Raw genomic sequence first — 21,180 nt, 5'->3', positions numbered from 1 at the left:
AATGAAAGATAGGGTATATCTTTCATTCTCGTTTGTAGGGTGAAAACGAGAGAGAGCGCGCGCGCGCCAGGGCTACCTGAAGTGAGTCAAATCAATATTCATACCGCTGGGCTGTAAGCTGCCCAAGTGAAATATAGATGCTGTTCCTCCTATTTGCGTTTAGCCTCACTCTGACAATGGAGGAGACCTAGGACAGAACGGTTAGTGTAGGAATGGGTAGGAGAATTAAAGTGTTTAGCAACCGGTGGATTAGGTAAGTTCCGGCGGACTGAGCGAAAGTGTTCAACAAAACGATCGCCCAGTCTACATTTGATCTCGTTGATGTATAACAGTCCACATCTTTAACGAAGGATATGGTAGATGAGGTTGGAGGGGATGTAAACGAACCTCTGCCTAACCTGAAAGGACTGTCTGGGTCCCTGGACAGAGTTGAGGGAGGAAATATAGGGACAGGTTGTGCATCTTCTGCAGTTGCAGGGGAAGATACCTGGGGAGGGTGGTTTGGGTGGGAAGTGATGAGTTAACCAGGTAGTTGCAGAGAGAATGGTCTCTGCGGATGTCAGAAAGGTGTGGAGATGGGAAAATGGTTAGTGGTGGGATCCCTTTGGAGGTGGTGGAAGTTTCGGTGGAATATGTATTGTATGCAACGGCTGATGGAATGGAAGGTAAGGACTAGAGGGACTCTGTTGCGACTTTGGGGAGAAAGGGCGGAGCTGCGGGGTACTGAGGAGACACGAGTGAGGGCCTCGTCTATGATGGGAGATGGGTGGAACAAAGATATACCTGTTATTGGAGAATTCAATGTTCCTACCATTGGGTTGTGAGCTACCCAAGCAGAATGAGGTGCTGTTCTTCCAGTTTGTGTTGAGCCTTACTCTTGCAATGGAGGAGGCCTATGTCAGAAAGGTCAGTGATCACTCTCGGAATCTCTTTGATTGTACTTGGAATGTATTCATGCATATTCATGTATATTTTAATGAGTTGGTGTTATATATAAGCAGGGAATGTTGGGTAATAAATCTCGTGATCCAGGCAACCTGCGTGTAAGTTGTTATTCATTCTGCCGTCCGGAATATAACAAAATTGGCAACGAGGATGGCATAGAGTTTGTGAACTCATCCTTTAAATACAGTGCATGACTGTTTTGCAACATGCAGTGTTGTTTAAAATTTTAAACAGTAAATACGGAGTTGTGTCGCAGTTGTTTGCGAGCTGGACACGGTAGGCTGCAGATCCTTCTATGCAGGGGATTAGTTTAAAACAGCAGCTGTACAAATCGGCAAGATTTTGTCAGGCTATCTCTATGTTGTGTCTACGTGGCAAGATGTCGTCTTTGGGATTGTATAACATTTTAGACTTGAGTCTTTTTTGTCAAGTTCCTTAAGCTGAATAGCCTTTGTACAGCTAAGTTTTAGGTGAATTGTTACACCAATGGCCACTAGGGGCGACGCAGCCTTTGGCACGGCCTTTCCGGCTGGAGACCGGACCAGAGTGGGCGATGCCTTGCCTGGATCGCCGTTTGAAGATCCGGAGTGTTGAGCCTACTGCTTCAACATCGTGGAGCTGTGGTTTGCAGAGCTCCCAGCCGCGGGCGGCGCTGACTTCAATATTGCGGAGTACTGGGATCCCTTTGCTGAGGGCCGCCAGCCTGAATTTCCACCCAACTGGATTTCGGGGGTCGGGGTCTCCGGTAAGAAGTGGCCGTTTCAGAAGTCCAAGCCACTGAGGGAGTTCTTCCATTCCGACGTCTGAGTTCCATCATCCCGGCGAGAGGGCCTGAACATCGGGCCACCGTTGCGCCGACTGCGGGGGGCTCGGGAGGCCCCGACCACAGGTGAACACCAGAGAGGAGTTCACAATTTGGAGGTGAACCCAGATGGAAATGAACTTGGGTTGTACACCATTTATGCAACCGACATCAATAAGCCGACAACCAGCCAAGGCAAGGATTTTCAAACTAAACTACAAAAGAACGGTTAATCGATATGTGTATTGACACGGGAGAAGATTGTTCGGTCATGAGCAAAGACCTGTACGAAACAAAGTTCCCACAGATACCATTGTTTGAGAGCAAGCTGAGAACCTACTCGGGTGAAGTTTTGGAGACGTGGACAAATGAACTGTAAAGTTCAGCATAATGGTCAGTAACACTGCACATCATAGTGGCCAGCTACAGAAATAAACCAACCCTCCTTGTAAAGGATTGGCTGAGTAGAATAGACTTAGACTGGAAGAACATTTTCAGCATCGATTTCTCATGTCTTGAAAACGTCATAAGGAAACATGCAAACATTTTTGCCGACAGTTACACGAGAATAACAGGTTACTCTGCACACATTTGACTTAAGCAAGATGTGAGACCTGTGTATTGTCGACCAAGACCTGTACCATATGCACTAAAGCAACAAGTGGAGGAAGAACTTGACAGGTTAGAGCAGAATGGAGTACTCGTGAAGAGAATCCAGAGTAACTGGGCAACGCCAATTGTGGCCGTACGCAACTATGTGGTGACTACAAAGTCGTTGAGTTGGAAGTGAGTTGGAAGAGACCACTGTGATTAAAACACAAAGTTCAGTTAGTACAGACAAAGAAACAGATACCTCTGGTCAAAGTCAGGGTACTAAAACATAGCCAAACAAGCCAACAGTTGAGTCAACACCTAAACCAAGCCGTTGATGACTAACAATATCCGTTACCAACCTCGCAAGGTCTGTACGCAGAACTTAGCAGAGCAAGAGTCTTCACTAAACTGGATTTGTCTCGCACGTACGCCCAACTCAATGTCGACAAGGAAAGTCAGCAGTACTTGACTATCAACACACATAAAGGCTTGTATTTATATACAAAGCTGCTCGAAGGTGGGAAATCCTCCCTGAGAATTTTCCAGTCTGTCATGGACAAAATGTTACAAGGCATTCCACACTGCGTGTGCAACCAGGATGACCTACTGATATTCACAGAGGGCATGGTAGAACATCTGGAAATCCTTGAGCAAGTTATCACACGACTGAACTGCCACAATGTCAAACTGCGACAAAGTAAATATGCATTTGCACAGTCAGAGGTGGTCTACCTTGGACTCAAAGTAGATGCCAATGGACTTCGCCCTGTGAAGGCGAAAGTGGAAGCAATAGTGAATAGCTCCAAAACCCAACAATGTTTCAGAGCTATGATCATTCCTTGGGATGGTGCAGTTCTATGCACGATTCCTTCCAGATTTAGCAACAGTGCTCAAGCCACTACATCTGCTCCAAAAATATGTGAAATGGACGTGGGGAAAGGAACAGCAACGTGCATATGACATCTGCAAGGAAAGCTTGACAAGTGACAAACTCCTTGTTCACTATGATACGACACGCGAGATGAAACTTGCCTGTGATGCTTCAAGTTATGGTGTAGGTGCAGTGATCTCCCACGTAATGAATGATGGACAGGAAAAGCCTATTGCTTTTGCATCCCGCACTCTATCACCGAGTGAACGCAATTATGCACAGGTAGAAAAGGAAGCACTCGGCATCATGTTCGGAATCAAGAAATTCTATCAGTTTCTTCTCGGCAGACCATTCACCCTAGTGACTGATCACAAGCCACTACTAGTGATACTGGGTCCCAAGTCAAGGATGCAGCACTGGGCAAATTTTGCTGTTCCAGTATGACTACAAGGTTGAATACAGAAGCTGCAAGTGTAACACAGTTGCAGATGTGTCCCGGTTGCCCCATGAGAACTCTGACGTGGGAAGTGAGAACTCAATCTACACACTGCAAGTTGTAGATGAAGACTTTCTAGTAACTGCAACAGAAATTGCAGCAGAAGCAGAGAAATACACTGTGCTGAAGTGGGTTTATGAACAGACATTGAACGGTTGGACTGAAATCGATAGTGGATTGAACTCAGTTCTGAACTCAGAGCTGAAGCCTTTCCATAATCGACCCCATGAATTATGTGAGCAGGGATGCATTAAGTGGGGTTACAGAGTAGTAAGTAATTTTTATTTATATAGCACGTTTAAATCAACTCGCGTTGAAACCAAAGTGCTTTACATAGAAGAAATTAAGTTTCCATGCATCCATAAAAAATAAAAAAATAAAAATGACACAACACTAGAGAATTTAACATGAACGCCCCCCCCCCCCACAGCAGAATCAACATTTTCCACTGAGGAAAGGCACTAAAAAGTTCTGTCCTCTTCCTCTGTGGTACCAGAGTCTTTGAGAAACAAAATTATGAATGAACTTCATGCCGAACATCCTGGCATAGTAAGCATGAAGTCAATTGCCAGCAGTTTTGTGTATTGGCCTGGCATTGACAGTGATATCGAGTCACTGGTGAGCAAATGTAGCGTCTGCCAAAATTGCTGGAGTAAACCACCAAAAACACCACTGCAACCCAGGTCATGGCCAATTAGACCTTTTCAGAGAGTTCATGTAGATTTTTGTCAAAAGAGTAATGATTACTTTCTGGTACTAGTAGATAGTCATTCCAAATGGATTGAGGTAAAGCATGTGGGGTCAAGCACTACTACTGAGTGTACCATAGATGAGTTGAGATCCATTTTTGCATGCCATCGTTTACCTGCAGAACCTTCAACCCAATTTGGCCTTGAGAGTTGAGCAAAAACAGTTAAGTCACAAATGCCATTTTGACTCCCACAAAAAGAAGAGGTACTTCAAGCCAGATGAGCAAGTTTGTGTTCTCAGTCCTCCCTACAAGTCCAGTCGAGACAAATGGGATGTTGGGAAAATAGTGGAAGTGTGTGGAGCAAAAAGATACTTAGTTGAAGTTGGAGATAGGATCAAAAGTGTTCATGTTGATCAAATGATTCCAGCCAAAGATGAACCAAAAACTGAGCATGAAGTCCTAATCCCTGAGTTTTTATCTGAAAGTGAGTTGGAAGAGACCACTGTGATTAAAACACAAAGTTCAGTTAGTACAGACAAAGAAACAGATACCTCTGGTCAAAGTCAGGGTACTAAAACATAGCCAAACAAGCCAACAGTTGAGTCAACACCTAAACCTGTTACACCTGTTACTGTTAGACAATCAGGCAGGATCACGGAGAGAATGTACACTCATACAGACAGCACCTGTAGTCAGGACCAAACTCGAGTCTTCAGTGCTGTGAGGCAGCAACACTACCGCTGCGCCACCGTGCCGCTCCTTATTTACTTGTCATGTACAATTGGAACAGCAACGCTGTGTATGCATTGCAACTGATGTGATGCAATAAACATGCACATTCCAGCGCCACTACTAGATTAGGAATTAAGCTTCAGATAAAAATGTGGTCGGATGTTCAACAGTGTGTTAAAGAATGCTGGTGAGAGCGAGAAAGCTCGCTACCTGCTTCTCTGGACAGGAGAGAAGGGAGTTGTACTACAGCTGGACATTTGAGCAAGAGGAAGAGGGTGAGAAGTAAAAAGTTCTCTTAGATAAGTTTGAAAAACATCTTGCACCGAAGACCAACCATCGTCTACCTCGCTACACTTATCTCGTTTATCACCGTACGAGAAGCACAAGTCAGATCTTAATCTCAAAATCCATCACGTTGTACATGAGATGACTGAAGCTGAGCCAGATTGGAAATGAGGCCAGCAGACATGAGGAGTTGCAGCTATTCACTCAACAGGTGATACAAGGATGACCTGAGAAAATCAAACCGGTCCAGCTGAATAAGACTATACTGGTTCATAAGAGATGACATCTCTGTAGACTATGTGGTAAACAAATTTTTTTTTATAGGGGGAGATGTTGTATTATGCTTGAAACTGTTGTGACGGATGTAATGAAGTCGTGTGATCTAAAGAGCTGGTGCAGGTGCATAATGAAAACCTTGTAGAACTCATTTATAGTCGGAACTATTAAAAGTGAACTACGACACAAAGTGCCATCTCCATTCTTTATTTTAATCATGGACGTCAAGACAACATAACAGAGCAGTCGACGATCCGTGTAGGAAGGTACTGTAGATGCAGGTTATACACTGAAGATAGACCCGCTGAGTTATTCCAGCATTTTGTGTCAATCTAGGGCATTACTTTTGTTTCTCTTTGTATAGATCCTGCTTGACTTGTTGGGTATTTCCAGCACTTTCTGGTTTATGTACCAGATTTTCAGCAAATGCTTTTTGTTTGCTTATCAGCATGAACTTACTGTTGCATGTCTTTGACGTTTGCAAATCTGACTTTGTGTTGACAACAAAAAAAAGATAGCGTCTTGAGAAAAGCTGCCACTCTGCATGACTAGATTTCTAATCATTAACATGCAGTTTGTTTCTCTCGGGTAGAGAAAAACGTGTTAGTTTGATATGATATTCTAGAAACAAAGTTTGATTAATTGCAAAACTCATCTACAACTTTAAAAATAAATAGCTTCATTTGTCAGTGTGAAAGGGCAAGAGTTTTATAAAGTGAATTTTGTACTTCTGCAAGTAAAATATTATAGCATTCTTTTCCTTGCTCAATATATGGGCCGATTACTCCCAAAAGGTTGACAGTGAACCTTGTAACTAATCTCAAGCAACATTCCCGAAAATCCTGGTGAGCATTAACTTTCTTCAGGCCTTTTGGAGAGATTACCAGTGCGGAACTGTGACACATTTGTACTGTGAGCCCAGCTCTGTGATAAGGCCTAAATTCCTTTAAATTGCTCAAGGGCGGCATGGTAACACAGCAGTAGAGTTGCTGCCTTGCATCGGTTTTCTCCGGGATCTCCGGTTTCCACCCACACTTCAAAGACGTACTGGTTTGGCTTGGTATAATTATAATTGTAAAATTGTCCCTAGTGTGTAGGATAATGTTCAGGTGCGGGGATCGCTGGTCGGCGCGGACTCGGTGGGCCGAAAGGCCTGTGTCAACGCTGTATCTCCAAACTAAACTAAGCTAAGACTTACACAAGTTTTGTAAAGATTGTTAAGAGTTCAAACAGCTGCAGCAAAGCTTGGCACTTTATAGTTTGTACCATTTTTGTGATACAGAAGTATATGATGAATTCCTTTGCAGCTTGTAATGCCTTGATTGACAGATTTTGCATTATATTATAATCATCCCCGGAGGAATGTAAACAATGGAGTCTGAACACATTGGCTCACCCCTCTGGCCCTGCAGCCGTGGAGAAATGAGGAAGGAAGAAATCAGTGAGTCAGAACAGACTCCGATGGTTCTGGACTCTACTCAGAGATGAGGAGAGAGGAAATGTCCAGATTGTGCTAGTTTGTTTGACAGTTATTGCTATTACTTTGGTCAGCACGTAAATTACTTCATAAATGAATCACTAGCTTGTACGTCTTGGAAGAAAATCGCAACACTAGAATGTGATTAATGGGTCTGTCCCACTTGGGCGATTTTTTCAGGCGATTGCCGATGACTCAATTCGTTTTCGGTCGCTGAAAAAACAGCGACTGGAACGGCGGCTGTCAGAGTGGAACACATTGACGCACGCACACGCATCGCTTCCTTCACCAGCCCGTTATGCAGGCGGGGACAGGGCAAGCGGGGGGAGCGCTGACTGAGTGAAATTCACACGGTGCAAAGCCAATGTGATACAGACGCACACCTCGATGAACAGGAAGGTTGGCGCTGTAATTAAGACAGTGAAAGCACAGTGTACGGGAAGGGTCACACAAGTCCTTTAAAAGAGGGGAGGGGGGGAGAAGGAGTGGAGACAACTTTTAAGAAGCCAGAGATACACGGCTGTGAAGCTCGGCGGATATTAACATTACCTAGGTTCTGAAAACTACTGTTTACCTTTTTTCCCCCCATTAAGCCAATGAAATTCACCGGTCAGCACTGGCTACAACCTACAAGAACATACGACTTCCTGGCGACCCACTAACACTGCACCTACGGCACGAGAATTCTCGCTACTCTCCATGGCGGCTTCATTCTGGTCGCCGCAAATTTTTCAACATGTTGAAAAACTAGCGGTGACCAGAATGAAACCGCGATTAGTTCCGAGAATGCGGGAACTACTCGCGACCATGAAGGCGACTCCCCGGCAACCACCCGCGAACATGTGGTGATCATGTGGCGACCGCATAGTCTCCTGTAGTCACCTAAAAGGCCGCCTAAGTGGGCCAGGCCCTTAAAGCTTACAACTACAGTCTCTCCATGAAGTACCTTGGAAGGTTTCTGGAGATGGAAAACAAAAGCTGGATAACTAGCGCCCCCAGTTGGCCACTATCCATTAGTGCGGCCCATTTCTGCATGTTCCACCATTTGATTTAGAATATTTACAACTTCATTAACTGTGTTGTAATATGTTTTGTGCCAATGGTACTTTTAAAATAATTAATTGATTGTATTTTCTATTGGTTCATCTGCATTAATGTACCTACTTGTATGCAAATCACCATCTTCCAGTCACCTACGTGGGCTTTATGCAATCTAACACACTAGTTTGAGAGCTTGATCACTGTGCTTAGACGGAACAGCCTGTGTGGTTCAGTACTGATAAAGAAGGCTCTGAAAAAACTAGCATGGAGAGCCGGTAACAGGCCTGCAAAAATTGGCATAAAGTTCAAGCTAACCAAATACCATTGGGCTGCTAATTTGCTCTGGAGCCAAGAGTGTTTAATTGCTATATGCACTGAAAACAGAACAACAAAATCCTTACTTGCAGCAGCATAACAGGTCTGTAAACTCACTACTCATAGATAACATAATAAACCTTGGCTGGAGGGGAGGTCAATACCCATGATGGACTGGACAGTGTCCATCACTTGTAATCAATATTGTTCCTGGGCATTCGAGTTGCCGAACCAGGCCACGATACAACCAGTCAATATGTTCTCTACTATGCACCTGTATTCATCAAGATACCAAATGAAACTTACTGAATAATGAAAGGCCTGGATAGAGTGGATGTGGAGAGGATGTTTCCACTAGTGGGAGACCAGAGGTTATGCCTCCGAATAAAAGTACATTCCATTAAGAGATGAGACGGAATTTATTTAGTCAGAGGGTGATGAATCTGTGGAATTCATTGGCTGTGAAAGTCGTCAATGGACATTTTTAAGGCAAAGATAGATAGATTCTTGATTAATACGGGTGTTGGGGGTTACGGGGAGAAGACAGGAGAATGAGGTTAAGAGGGAAAGATAGATCAGCCATGATTGACTGGCAAAGTAGATTTGATGGGTCAAATGGCCTAATTCTGCTCCGATCACTTATGAACTTACAGTGCCCTCCATTATGTTTGGGACAAAGACCCATCATTTATTTATTTGCCTCTGTACTCCACAATTTGAAATTTGTAATAGAAAAAAATCACACGTGTTTATAGTGCACATTGTCAGATTTTATTAAAGGATATTTTTATACATTTTGGTTTCACCATGTAGAAATTACAGCTGTGTTTATACATAGTCCTCCCATTTCAGGGCATCATAATGTTTGGGACACATAGATTTACAGGTGTTTGTAATTGCTCAGGGGTGCTTAAATGCCTCCTTCATGCAGGTCTAAGAGAGCTCTCAACACCTTGTCTTTCCTCCAGTCTTTCCATCATATTTGGAAGCACACTACTGTGCTTTTGGAAACTGTGCTGAGTGGCTGGCCTTAAAACAAATTAGCAGCCTGATGGTATTTGGTCAGATCTAACATAAAAACTATTTTCACCGGCCTTTTCTCAGTACAGCAGACAGAGAAAAACATTTAGTTTTTCAGAGGATTGCTTATTCACCAGACTACACCTACCTGCATCAGCTTAACCTTCAGCTGCGGACAGAGGTGTGCAGGACATAATTCCAATTCACAAAGGAGACTGCTGGTTGGGTCACCAAGGATCCTCAGGAGACACATTAACACATTGAGTGAGGCCAAGGTCATCATTGGATTTTTATGCTCTTTCAAGTTTGGTTGTAGTGGTCAATGCAACGTTGCAGAGAGTGCTGCTAGAACAGCAGGTAACAGGTGCATAATTCAAGCTTGAACATAAATTATGTAACAGTTGAGTCCCACAAGCTGCATGGGTCAGAGGCAGCTCCAAGTGACAGGGCCACAACCTTCCACCAGAGTCTGGATTGGTGTGGATGCCATGGGTGGGGCACGTTGCACTGAAGCCTCTGAAGTTCTATCCTCGGCCCAGCATTTTGATGCAATCACAAGTACAGTCAAGTCAAGACAGTTTATTGCCGTGTGTCCCAGATAGGACAATGAAATTCTTGCATGCTGCAGTACAACAGAATATTGTAGGCATAATACAGAACAGATCAGTGTGTCTATATACCATAGACCATATATATACACATAAATAAACAGATTAAGTGCAAAAGGCTGTTATAGTTCAGAGTTTGTATGATGTTGTGTTTAATAGCCTGATGGCTGAGGGGAAGTAGCTGTTCCTGAACCTGGATGCAGAGCCGGCTTTAAGCCAATTGGACCAATTGCTCCCACTTGGGCCCCGCCGCGCCAGAGTAATCTACTCTCGGCTTGGGTAGATCTACCACGGGTAGAGGGGTGGAGAGAGGGTGGAGGGGGAAGAAAGGAGTGGAGGGGGGTGTGAGGGAGAATGGAGAAGGGGGAGTTGGGTCGTTCCATCATGGTCCCGGGGCAGCGCTCCTGCCCCTCCAGTCGCCGTGCTTCACGCACACAGCTCCGGCTCCACCTCTCTCTCCCTGGGGAGACAGGGTGAACAATACAGGGATGGCTGGGGGTTGGAGCAACGTTTACAAACCTCGGCCTCAGCTCACAGCCGTCCACTCCCGCTGCCCGCCCTCTCCCTTCCTTCCCTCTCTCCCTCCGTTCCCTCCCTCCCCTTTCTCTTTCCCTCCCTCCCTTCTTTCTCGCCTTCCCCCCCTCCCTTCTTTCTCGCCTTCCCCCCTCCCTTCTTTCTCTAACTCCCTTCTCTCCTACACACACACACGCACGCACGCGCGTACGTAGAAGCCCAAAATGTTATGTCTCGACTGGTTTTTCGCCAATAGTTATTGGGTTTTCAAGGATTTAGTTAATTAAATTTATTTTTTCTCATTTCAGTCACTAAAAGAGGTGGTATTGTAACTATGTACTTTTCAGATGTGATCTACACATTTTGTTTCTCACTTGTAGGCTTACATGTATACAATTTTATGTTAAAATGTAGCTTATGTAGTTTGGTCCATTAACTCGCATGCACTTTTTAAGCACACATTTTGATTACTTTCCATTTCACCATAGAGATATAAAGTCTATAATAGACTTTATTTATATTTCTATGATTCTAGAGACCTTGGCTGGGAACCTGGGGCTCACCAAAATGTTTCCAATTGGGCCCCGCACCTCCTAAGGCTGGCCCTGCCTGGATGTACCAGATTTCAGGCTCTTGATGGCAACAGAGAGACGAATGTGTGGCCAGGATGGTGTAGGTCTTTGATGATGTTGGCAGCCTTTTTTGAGGCAGCGACTGCGATAGATCCCTTCAATGGTGGGGAGGTCAGAGCCGATGATGGACTGGGCAGTGGTCACAACTTTCTGCAGTCTTTTCCACTCTTGGACGTTCAAGTTACCGAACCAAGCCACGATGCAACCAGTCAGTAGGCTCTCTACTATGCACCTGTAGAAGTTCAAGAGAGTCCTCCTTGACGTACCGACTCTCCGTAAACTTCTCAGGAAGTAGAGGCACTGTTGTGCTTTCTTTATAATTGCATCAGTGTGCTGGGACCAGGAAAGATCTTCAGAAATATGCACGCCCAGGAATTTGAAGTTCTTGACCCTTTCCACCATCGTACCGTTGATATAAACGGGATTATGGGTCCCTATCTTACCCCTTCCAAAGTCCACAATCAGTTCCTTGGTTTTGCTGGTGTTGAGAGCCAGGTTGTTGTGCTGGCACCATTTGGTCAATCGGTCGATCTCACTTCTATACTTTGACTCGTCACCATCGGTGATACGTCCCACAACAGTGGTGTAGTCGGCGAACTTGATGATGGAGTTCACACTATGTCCGGTAGAGTTCACACACTACGCAGTCATGAATATAGAATGAGTACAGCAGGGGACTGAGCACGCAGCCTTGAGGTGCTCCCGTGCTGATTGTTATCGAGGATGACACATTTCCACCAATAGGGACAGACTGTGGTCTGTGGATGAGGAAGTCGAGGATCCAATTGAAGAGGGATGCGCAGAGACCTAGGTCTGAGGGCTTGGTAACCAGCTTGGAGGGGATGGTATTAAACGCTGAGCTGTAGTCAATGAATAACAGCCTTTTTGTTGTCCAAGTGGTCCAGTGCGGAGTGGAGAGCCAGTGAGATCGCATCCACCGTTGATCTGTTGTGGCGGTAAATGAACTGCAGTATGTCCAGGTTTTGTCGAGGTATGAGTTGATATGTGCCATAATCAACCTATCAAAGCACTTCATCACCACAGACGTTAGTGCCACTGGTCGATAGTCATTAAGGCACGTCACCTTGCTCACAAGGAAAGCTCATCAAAGCCTCTACTACCTCGGAGGTTTGAGGAGTTTTGGCATGTCACTGAATACATCGTTGAATTTACAGTTATATGGGGGAGAGCATGGTGACAGCTTGCAGCACAGCCTGGTTCAGTAACTCAAATACCCAAGAACGAAGGAGCAACAGAAAGTGGTGCATGTTATTGGTATATCACAGGTACCGATCACCCTACCTTCATCGTTGGGATCTACAGGAAGAGCTGCCTCCAGGCATTTAATATCAGCAAAGGCCCACACCACCCTAAGAACTGTTCTTATAATGTATTGTACATCCCCAATCACAATCCTGTCTCTACAAGGGAACAGGTTCAAGAATCTTACTAGTAGAACAGAAAAAAGGCACACTCGTGCAGCAGCAGCAGCAGCAGCAGCAGCAGCGCCGCCGCCTCTCCGTCGGTGAACCCCTCCCGTCAAAAACAGCACGATGGCTTACTAGTGCCTGCGTTTATACAGGCAGAAATCAGCAGCTGAAATAACCGCTGGTAAGTCCGGGCCAATAGCGCTGCTCCCAAATTCAAACCGCACCCAATGGCAGGGGACTGCATCCATCCGAGCACACCCCTCCCCCCTTCGGAAACAAAGTGCTATCAGTCGTAGACTGGCGTGTAAAACAAAACACACAGCATTAGACTTGGCTTCTAAAGGTAATACACAGCATTACAGATTTGGCGCGTAAATGTAATGCGCATGGTGCTGCCGGCTTCGTACATGGGAATTTAAACAAAGCGCTGTCGGCTACAGCGCTATGGGTTCTAAATATAGTACTACCGGCCACAGCACGATGGCCTTTAAACATAGTGCTATGGCCGCAGCGCAATGAATCACAGACTGTTCGGACAAAATGCTTGTATAACATTCCACCCCTCGAACAGTCTGGTTACCATCACATATGGCCCGCAGGCTTCACCTCGTTACATCCGGCCCGCAGGCTTCACCTCGTTACATCCGGCCTGCAGGCTTCACCTCGTTACATCCAGCCTGCAGGCGTTACCTTGTTACCATCCTCTCGGAGAGTTGTAGTCGTGGTACTGTTCTCCCACCCTTCGATTCTTCTCCACGGCTTCTTGGATGTGGTCAGGGCGGTTGGTGATGTTCTCTGAATCATCAGGAATATAAGTACAGCACTCCCACCCGATCAAAGCACAAGTACCCCCTTTTCTCAGCCAGGGTGAAATCTAGGGCCATATCAACTAGGTATGTTACAAAACTTACCTTCAGCTGCGCTGCAATTCTGCCACTGGCCGTGTGTGCGATTTTGGCGCGTTTGAGGGGGTGGCGGGGTTTAAACGGGGTTTTTTCCCGACCTGGTCCTGAATTATATTTGTTGGAGTGCAAGATGTTGCTAAAGAATCGTTCCTACGGCCGTTCTGTGTGTTTAAAAAAAAAATTCACCCGACAAGTTAATGGCTGGAATGATTTTAAAATCAGCTTCTGAAACCGTCAATGCCGACAACTGGGACGGATTTTATGGAGGACCAGGTAAAAGAAAGTAGTTTATTTTTATGTATAAAGGTGTTTCTTAAGATGCATTTAATTCACATTTTAAGTTGCGAAACGGTGATTTCCCCCCCCGAAGAACCGACAGTGTATTTGCTGCCGATATGGGGGACTAAATTCACCGCAACCTCAACGTTCCAAATGGTCCCGTTCCAGAAAATCCCACTCGCAAGCTGATTTAAATGGCCATTAATTTACAGGTATTAAACATTAATTTCCTTCCATTTGGCCTATAAACCCATGACAATGAGATTTAAAAATTATGTTATATTCTGAATTCTTGTGTGAATGTTATTTGGACACTTAGGCTATTTAAAAATGTTAATCTATTCTTAAGAAATGGATAGATGTTTAGATCTAGTAATTGAATTTTGTAATTAGCTACAATTAGGTAACTAATTATATGCTATAATTTCAAGTCATCTAAGTAAGATTGTTTCATATTTGTTTCAGAATGCTTCAATCTAAAATAACTGAAAATTTCTTTCAGCTCTCTTAAATTTTAAGAAAGTTATCGGCTTTTAAATGTTCTCGATCACAGCTTTTGTGTTAAGTCAATGAAAAAGCAATAGGGAACAAGACGCCAATTTCCGAGTATGAAAATGGCCATAACTTTTATAATACTGAAGATATGAAAGTGAATTAGGTGTCAAATTAAACTTATTTTTATGCTTTATCTGATGGGATAAATTAAAGACTTGATTTTTTAAATCTCAACATTTTGTAACATTGCTATATCAAAGTTTTTGTCCTCCATTTCCTGGGCTCGAGTTTGTGCCCAGCGAACAGAGTCAGCCATGGTTAAGCAACGTTGATTCAATTGCTCTGAATTTTGCTCTAATTTAATTATTCTTTGGTCTTTCTTCGCCATGGCCTCATGTTGCTCCCTAATTATGGTGGCTAGGAACCGTTGACGCTCCCTTTTTTTTTTAAATGCACTATTCCGCAGCACCAATACAAGATGTTAACCCAATGTAACATGTTGGGGATCGGTCTTGTCTGACCAGTCGACCGGTGTCCTGCGAGCTGCCAGGAGATTAGCTGGAGCCTCAAATCCCTCGGTATTGTCAGTCCACCCCGGAATGCGGTACTCCTCTGGACCGTTTGATTTCTTTTTACTAAACATTTTTCTATTCTATTCATCACATCCTGCCGACTACGCCAAATGCTACAAGGGAACAGGTTCAAGGTTCTTTATTTCTCCCTCTCTCTTCACAACCCAGCCCATCGGTGAACCCCTTGTCAAAAATGAACATGCCTTGCTTGCTCCTGCCTTTATACAGGCAGAAATCAGATGTTGAAATAGCCGCCAGTAAGTCCGGGCCAATAGCGTTGTTCCCAAATTCAAACTGCACTCAATAGCAGGAGACTGCATCCGAGCAAGCCCCCCCCCCCCCCCCCCCCCCGGAAACAAAACCCTATCAGCCCAGACTGGCGTGTAAAGCAATACAAACAGTGCTACAGATTTGGCCCGTAAAGGTAATACACAGGACTACAGACTTGCCGCGTAATGGTAATACACATCGCTACTGATTTAGCGCGTAATGATAATACACAGGGTCACAGATTTGGCGCATAATGATAATACACAGGGCTACAGACTTTGCGCGTAAAGGTAATACACATGGCGCTGCCGGCTAAGTGCGTGGGAATTTAAACAAAGTGCTGTTGGCGGCAGCGCTATGGGATCTAAATATAGCGCTACCGGCCACAGCGCGACCACGGCCGGTAAACATAGTGCTATAGCCGCAGTTCTATGGGTCACAGACTGTTTGTGCAAAATTCTCGTATAACAAGACCTTTTATAGGTTGCACTACATACTTATGTCTATCTACCAAGGAGAATTAATATTTTATTGCATTAATGTTTACTGTATATTGACTTTGTGTGTTGTTGCGTTAATGTGCTTGCAAGGGTGCAGCAAGTATGAATTTAATTGTGAGGAAGGAATTACAAATGCTGGTTTACACCGAAGATAGACATAAAATGTTGGAGTAACTCAGCGGGATCAACAAATAATAATAATAATAATACATTTTATTTATGGGCGTCTTTCAAGAGTCGCAAGGACACCTTACAAAAATTTAGCAGGTAGAGGAAAAACATGTAAGGGGAATGAAATAAATAGTAGAGACATGACTAGTACACAAAGTAAAGACAGAATTCAATTCAAAACACAATATGAGGCAATTAATGCACAGATGAAAAGGGAGGGGGACGTGGGGCTAAGGATAGGCAGAGGTGAAGAGATGGGTCTTGAGGCGGGACTGGAAGATGGTGAGGGACACGGAATTGCGGATCAGTTGGGGGAGGGAGTTCCAGAGCCTGGGAGCTGCCCTGGAGAAGGCTCTGTCCCCAAAACTGCGGAGGTTGGACTTGTGGATGGAGAGGAGACCGGCTGATGTGGATCTGAGGGACCGTGAGGGTTGGTAGGGGGAGAGGAGGTCAGTGAGATATGAACCCATCAGGAAAGCTGGCTCCGTTCTGGGGGTGGAGTTGGATTCATAGGAGGTGGTCTTGGAGGAGAGGATGTATAAACACAGCTGTAATTTCTACATGGTGAAACCAAATGTATAAAAATGGCCTTTATTAAAATCTGACAATGTGCACTTTAACCACGTGATTTTTTCTATTACAAGGAAATTAGGTAGTTTAGGTGCCATAAGTGTCAGCCCTTTGTGACCAGTAACTATAATTCTATTAGTTTTTAAGTAGTTATGGAGAAGGATAGGACTGGTCCACAAGAAGGCATTTGGCACATTTGCCTTCATTTCGAAGGGTATTGAGGTCAAAAGTTGGGACATTATGATATAGTTGCACAAGTTGTTGGGGAAATCACACTTTGAGAACTGTATGTAGTTCTGGTTCTCAAGATATGAGAAGGATGTCATTAAGTTAGAAATGATGCAGAAGAGATTCACCAAAATGTTATCAGGATATGTGGGATTTGGTTACAGGGAGAGGCTGGATAAGCTGCGACTTTTTTCCTTGGGGCAAATGAGGCAAAGGTGTTACTTTAGTGGGTTTTACAAGGTCATAAGGGTCATGGATAAAGTGAATGCTCAGTCTTATTCCTAGGGTAGTGGATTCTAAAACTAGAGGGCATGGGGTTAAGGTGAGAGAGGAGAGATTTAAGAGGGACTTCAGTGGCAACTTGTGGAGTGGAGTCTGTATGAATGATCTACCTGATGAAGCTATGGAATTATGACTTTTAAAATATATTTGGACAGATAAATGGATAGGAAAAGTTTACAGGGCTCTGGGTGAAATACAGGTAAATGAGCCTAGCCCAATGTGCCAACATGATTGGCATGGAAAAGGTGGACCAATGAGCCTGTTTCTGTGCTGTGTAGCACAGCACAGAAACTATGATAGAAGTATATAAAATTGTGAAAAACATAGGTAGACAATTGGAACGTGTTTCCCAGGATTGGAATGTCAAAGTCCAGATGGTGTTTTTTTTTAAAGTCTGGCGGGTAGTTTAAAGATGTGCAGGGCAGGTTTTTTTACATAGGGAATGGTTGGTGCCAGGAATGCGCTGCCAGGGGTGGTGATGGAAACATATATGACAGTGGCATTTAAGGGGCTTTTAGACAGACACACAAATGTGCAGGAAATGGATGGATATGAATTACATGCAGGCAGCTATTAGTTTAACAGCATCATTTTCATCACGGGCATAGTGGACCTGTTCATGTGCTCTACTCCCTGGACAGACCAATAGGGTCGTTGCAACATTCACCCGGAATGTTTCGCTGGCTGTGCCTGTGTGTTGAGCACTGTACAACTTGGCATGGAATGAGGGACTTGGCTTCAATACCACAGATGCTGTTAGGGTGAAAATGTAGAATGCTGATGATCAATGCACGGAACTTACCGCTGAGTTGCTGATGCAGCAATTGATGACAAGATGGCTGCAATGATCACGGAACACAGGGTACGGATACCTGTGACCACAGATCCTGGCTGAAAGTAAACTGGCACATTCCATCAGTCAAGGCATGGTCACTCATATTTAAACAGACCCGTGTAAACAGTCTGTCACACCTTGTGGTGGTCCCTGTATTACTGCACAGTCATGTGTTGGAAATACTTTATCGGCTGTAAAGAGCTTTGGCAAGTCACAAAAGTTGATGCAAATGGAAAGACTATCTTCATGCATAGATGTAGATTTGATGCTACTCTTTTCAGAGTTTGTTGATTTCAGCTGGATTCAGTCCTTGTGTGGGAGTTTTGGGAGGGGGTTACATAAGCTAAAGTTCTAACTCCTGCTCCTAATTCAAGGCTCCATCCTGTGTAAGTGCTTCAATCCAAGAGTAAGTGTGGACCCAGCCAACTTGGCACAATTTAAATGCATAACATTGTGAAATAGATCAAATTTCTTTCTGTCTATGGCTAAAATAATATTACAATACTTTTACATGATAGAATGGGACCAAGGAAAGGAGCCAATAATGACATGGAGAGACTAAAAAAGTACCACTTACTCTCTTTAGAGCATTGTTGATAAGAGGTATTTAATACTGGTGTTTATAATTGAAAGATTAATAAACGGGGGAACTTACAAGAGGAATTTAAGATAACTGGCAAAATAATTAAATAGTTCCCGAGTTCATTAGTGATAGGAACAGAATTAGATCATTCGGCCCATCAAATCGACTCCATCATTCAACCATGGTTGGTCTATCTTTCCATTCTACCCCATTCTCCTGTCTTCTCCCCATAGCCCTTGACACCTGTACTAATCAAGAATCTATCTGTCGCTGCCTTAAAAATGTTCATTGACTTGGCCTCCACAGCCTTCTGCTTCACAGGAAGTAAAGAGGTTTTAAAATCACTTTGAAAGAGTGGTGGAAGATTTGATAGTAGCTAGTAGGGAGTTGAAAAGATTCTTGAAATGGATGCCTTTGTGGGGCTATATAAAAAAAACCAGTGAAAGAATAAACTAAATTGCCTCGCAAGGTGTAATTTTCTGACAATTGAACCTTGCTGCATAAGCTCAAGACCACTATTAATTAGTACTAGGTGAGCCCATTTTCAGATTGAGAAGCACTGATCAGTAATCTGGGCCTGCAACCCCTTAATATTTGTTCATGTTTTGTTCTTAAGCATCAACAATTTGTCAGGGAAGCATCCATCTTAAGAAATAACTATTGTATGCAATTTTCCTGTTGGTCTTGGTTAAGTATGTCAGTTGGAGGTAGGAGAATTTTGAAAAAGAATGTGAATGGAGAAGTAATATCAGATTTAAAAAAAACATTAATGCTCCATGCACATTTTTGTTTTCCTAGGAGGCAAGTGTTTTTCCGGTTGTATTTCCCCCACATTTCACAATGCCACCATTTTGCTCACATCTTGGAGTGTTCCCTCAGTATTCTAACCGAAACAAATGACTTCTTGAAGGAGTTGACTTAATTTTGTTTAAAGGCTATTTAGAACTGCCAACATTTTGAACAACGCTCATGTTAATTTAATATTTGAATTTGTCCAGTATATTTAACAGAAGAGAAACAAGTTGTCCACAAATAGTACTCCCAACCTTTATTCATATTGATCTTGAAGGTGGTTATGACCAAAAATGTTGTAGACATATAAATCTATGTCTAAACCCATGGCTAAATTATATCAATAAATTATAGTTTAAAGAGCTGCAAAAATCAAAGGTAGATAAAAATGCTGGAGAAACTCAGTGGGTGAGGCAGCATCTATGGAGCAAAGGTGATGTTTTGGGTCAAGGCCCTTCTTCGGTCTGAGTTTCTCCAACATTTTTGTTTACTTTCAATAAATTATTGGAATCTTTACTCATCTCTCCTTGTGATCAATGGAGACAAAATCTTCTGGTCATATGACCATTCTTGGTGAGGAACTGTCCTGTGAGGATTGAGTCCAACTTGAACCACATCAACTTTCAAATTAAATTAACCACAGAACACAAAATATTTCATCTGCTTCATGCCAGTAGAAAAATAAAGACTGCAGATGCCGGTGATCTGAAATTGGGGAGAGGGGGCAGTTGGATAATGGGTTACTGTGAAGTTAAAGCAGAAATGGCTGGAAGTACTCAACAGGTCAGGCAGGTAGCATCTGTGGAAAGAGAGCGTTAATGATTTCGAGTGAAACTAGTCTTCTCACAGATGCTGCCCAGACAGATGAGTTGGTCCCAGCATATCTGTGTTGCCAGTTCTCCAGCAGACTTGGATGAAGCTCAGACGCCTGAGGTGAAGCCTCATTCCTTCTCTCCCGTATGTTTGTGTCTATTTTTGGTGTAAACCAGCATCTGCAGTTCCTTCCTGCATATCTGGATTGACCGGGCTGGGGGTTGTAGGTGAGAAGAGTGTGAAGTTGAAGCAGTGGTGGAAACCTTCAGCAGGCAGCATCCGTGGAGGGACTTAGAGCCACCGGTGTCGGTCAGTATGTGTGTTCAGGTGCCGCTGCCTTCAGGGAGGGAGATGATGAGGTTATGGCCGAGACTCACGCCTCCTCCAACTCCACCAGGACGCCGCCGCAGTCCTTGGGATGGAGGAAGATGACGGGTTTGCCGTGGGCTCCGATCTGGGGCTCGGGGCTGAGGGTGCGCACCCGGCGGACCCGCAGCTGCTCCACGGCGTCGGCCAGGTGGTCCACCTCGATGCAGATGTGGTGGACGCCGCCCTGGCTGTTCCTGCGCAGGAAGCCGAGGATCGGGCTGCGGTCGCCCAGCGGCTCCAGCAGTTCCAGCTTGGTGTTGCCCAGCTCCACGAAGGCCGTGCTGACGCCGTGCTCGGGCAGCGGCACCGCCTCGCTCACCCGGCCGCCCAGCACATCCCGGTAGAAGGAACGGGCCACCTCCATCTCTGGCACGGCGATCGCGACGTGGTTGAGGGTCCCCAACTTCCAGAGGGCGCTGTGGACCCCCGAACTGTAGGCCCGGGCTGCCATGGCAATCTTCACCATGGGGGCCGCCATCTTTGATGGAACCCACGTGACCACAATCAATCAACGGCAGCCTTGTCATCAAACAAGCCTTGTCCCAGACAGACACAAGATGCTGGAGTAACTCAGGGGGACAGGCAGCAAGTTCAAGTGAGTTTATTGTCATGTGTTCCTGATAGGACAATGAAATTCTTGCTTTGCTTCAGCGCACAGAACATAGTAGGCATTTACTACATAACAGATCAATGTGTCCATATACTCTAATATAAATATATACACACATGAATAAATAAAATGATAAAGTGCAAATAACAGATAATTGGTTATTAATAATCAAAGTTTT

General features: G+C 44.3%; 1 protein-coding gene across 1 annotated transcript; it reads right to left on the bottom strand.

The window, feature by feature from the left end:
- Positions 1–18,423: 18,423 nt before the first annotated feature.
- Positions 18,424–20,904, bottom strand: mcee (methylmalonyl-CoA epimerase). The gene has a single exon (XM_033042332.1). The coding sequence runs from the start codon at positions 20,868–20,870 to the stop codon at positions 20,397–20,399; it is 474 nt and encodes a 157-aa protein (XP_032898223.1). The 5' UTR covers positions 20,871–20,904; the 3' UTR covers positions 18,424–20,396.
- Between the last annotated feature and the right edge of the window lie 276 nt (positions 20,905–21,180).

Source organism: Amblyraja radiata, chromosome 24, assembly GCF_010909765.2.
Source record: "Amblyraja radiata isolate CabotCenter1 chromosome 24, sAmbRad1.1.pri, whole genome shotgun sequence".
In the NCBI taxonomy this organism is placed as follows: Eukaryota; Metazoa; Chordata; class Chondrichthyes; order Rajiformes; family Rajidae; genus Amblyraja; species Amblyraja radiata.
The sequence above is the reverse complement of the archived record's forward strand: the minus strand, read 5'-3'. Positions and strand labels throughout refer to the sequence as shown.

Excerpts from the sequence above, each read along its gene's own strand:
- mcee (XM_033042332.1), bottom strand. The coding sequence starts at position 20,870 with ATGGCGGCCCCCATGGTGAAGATTGCCATGGCAGCCCGGGCCTACAGT.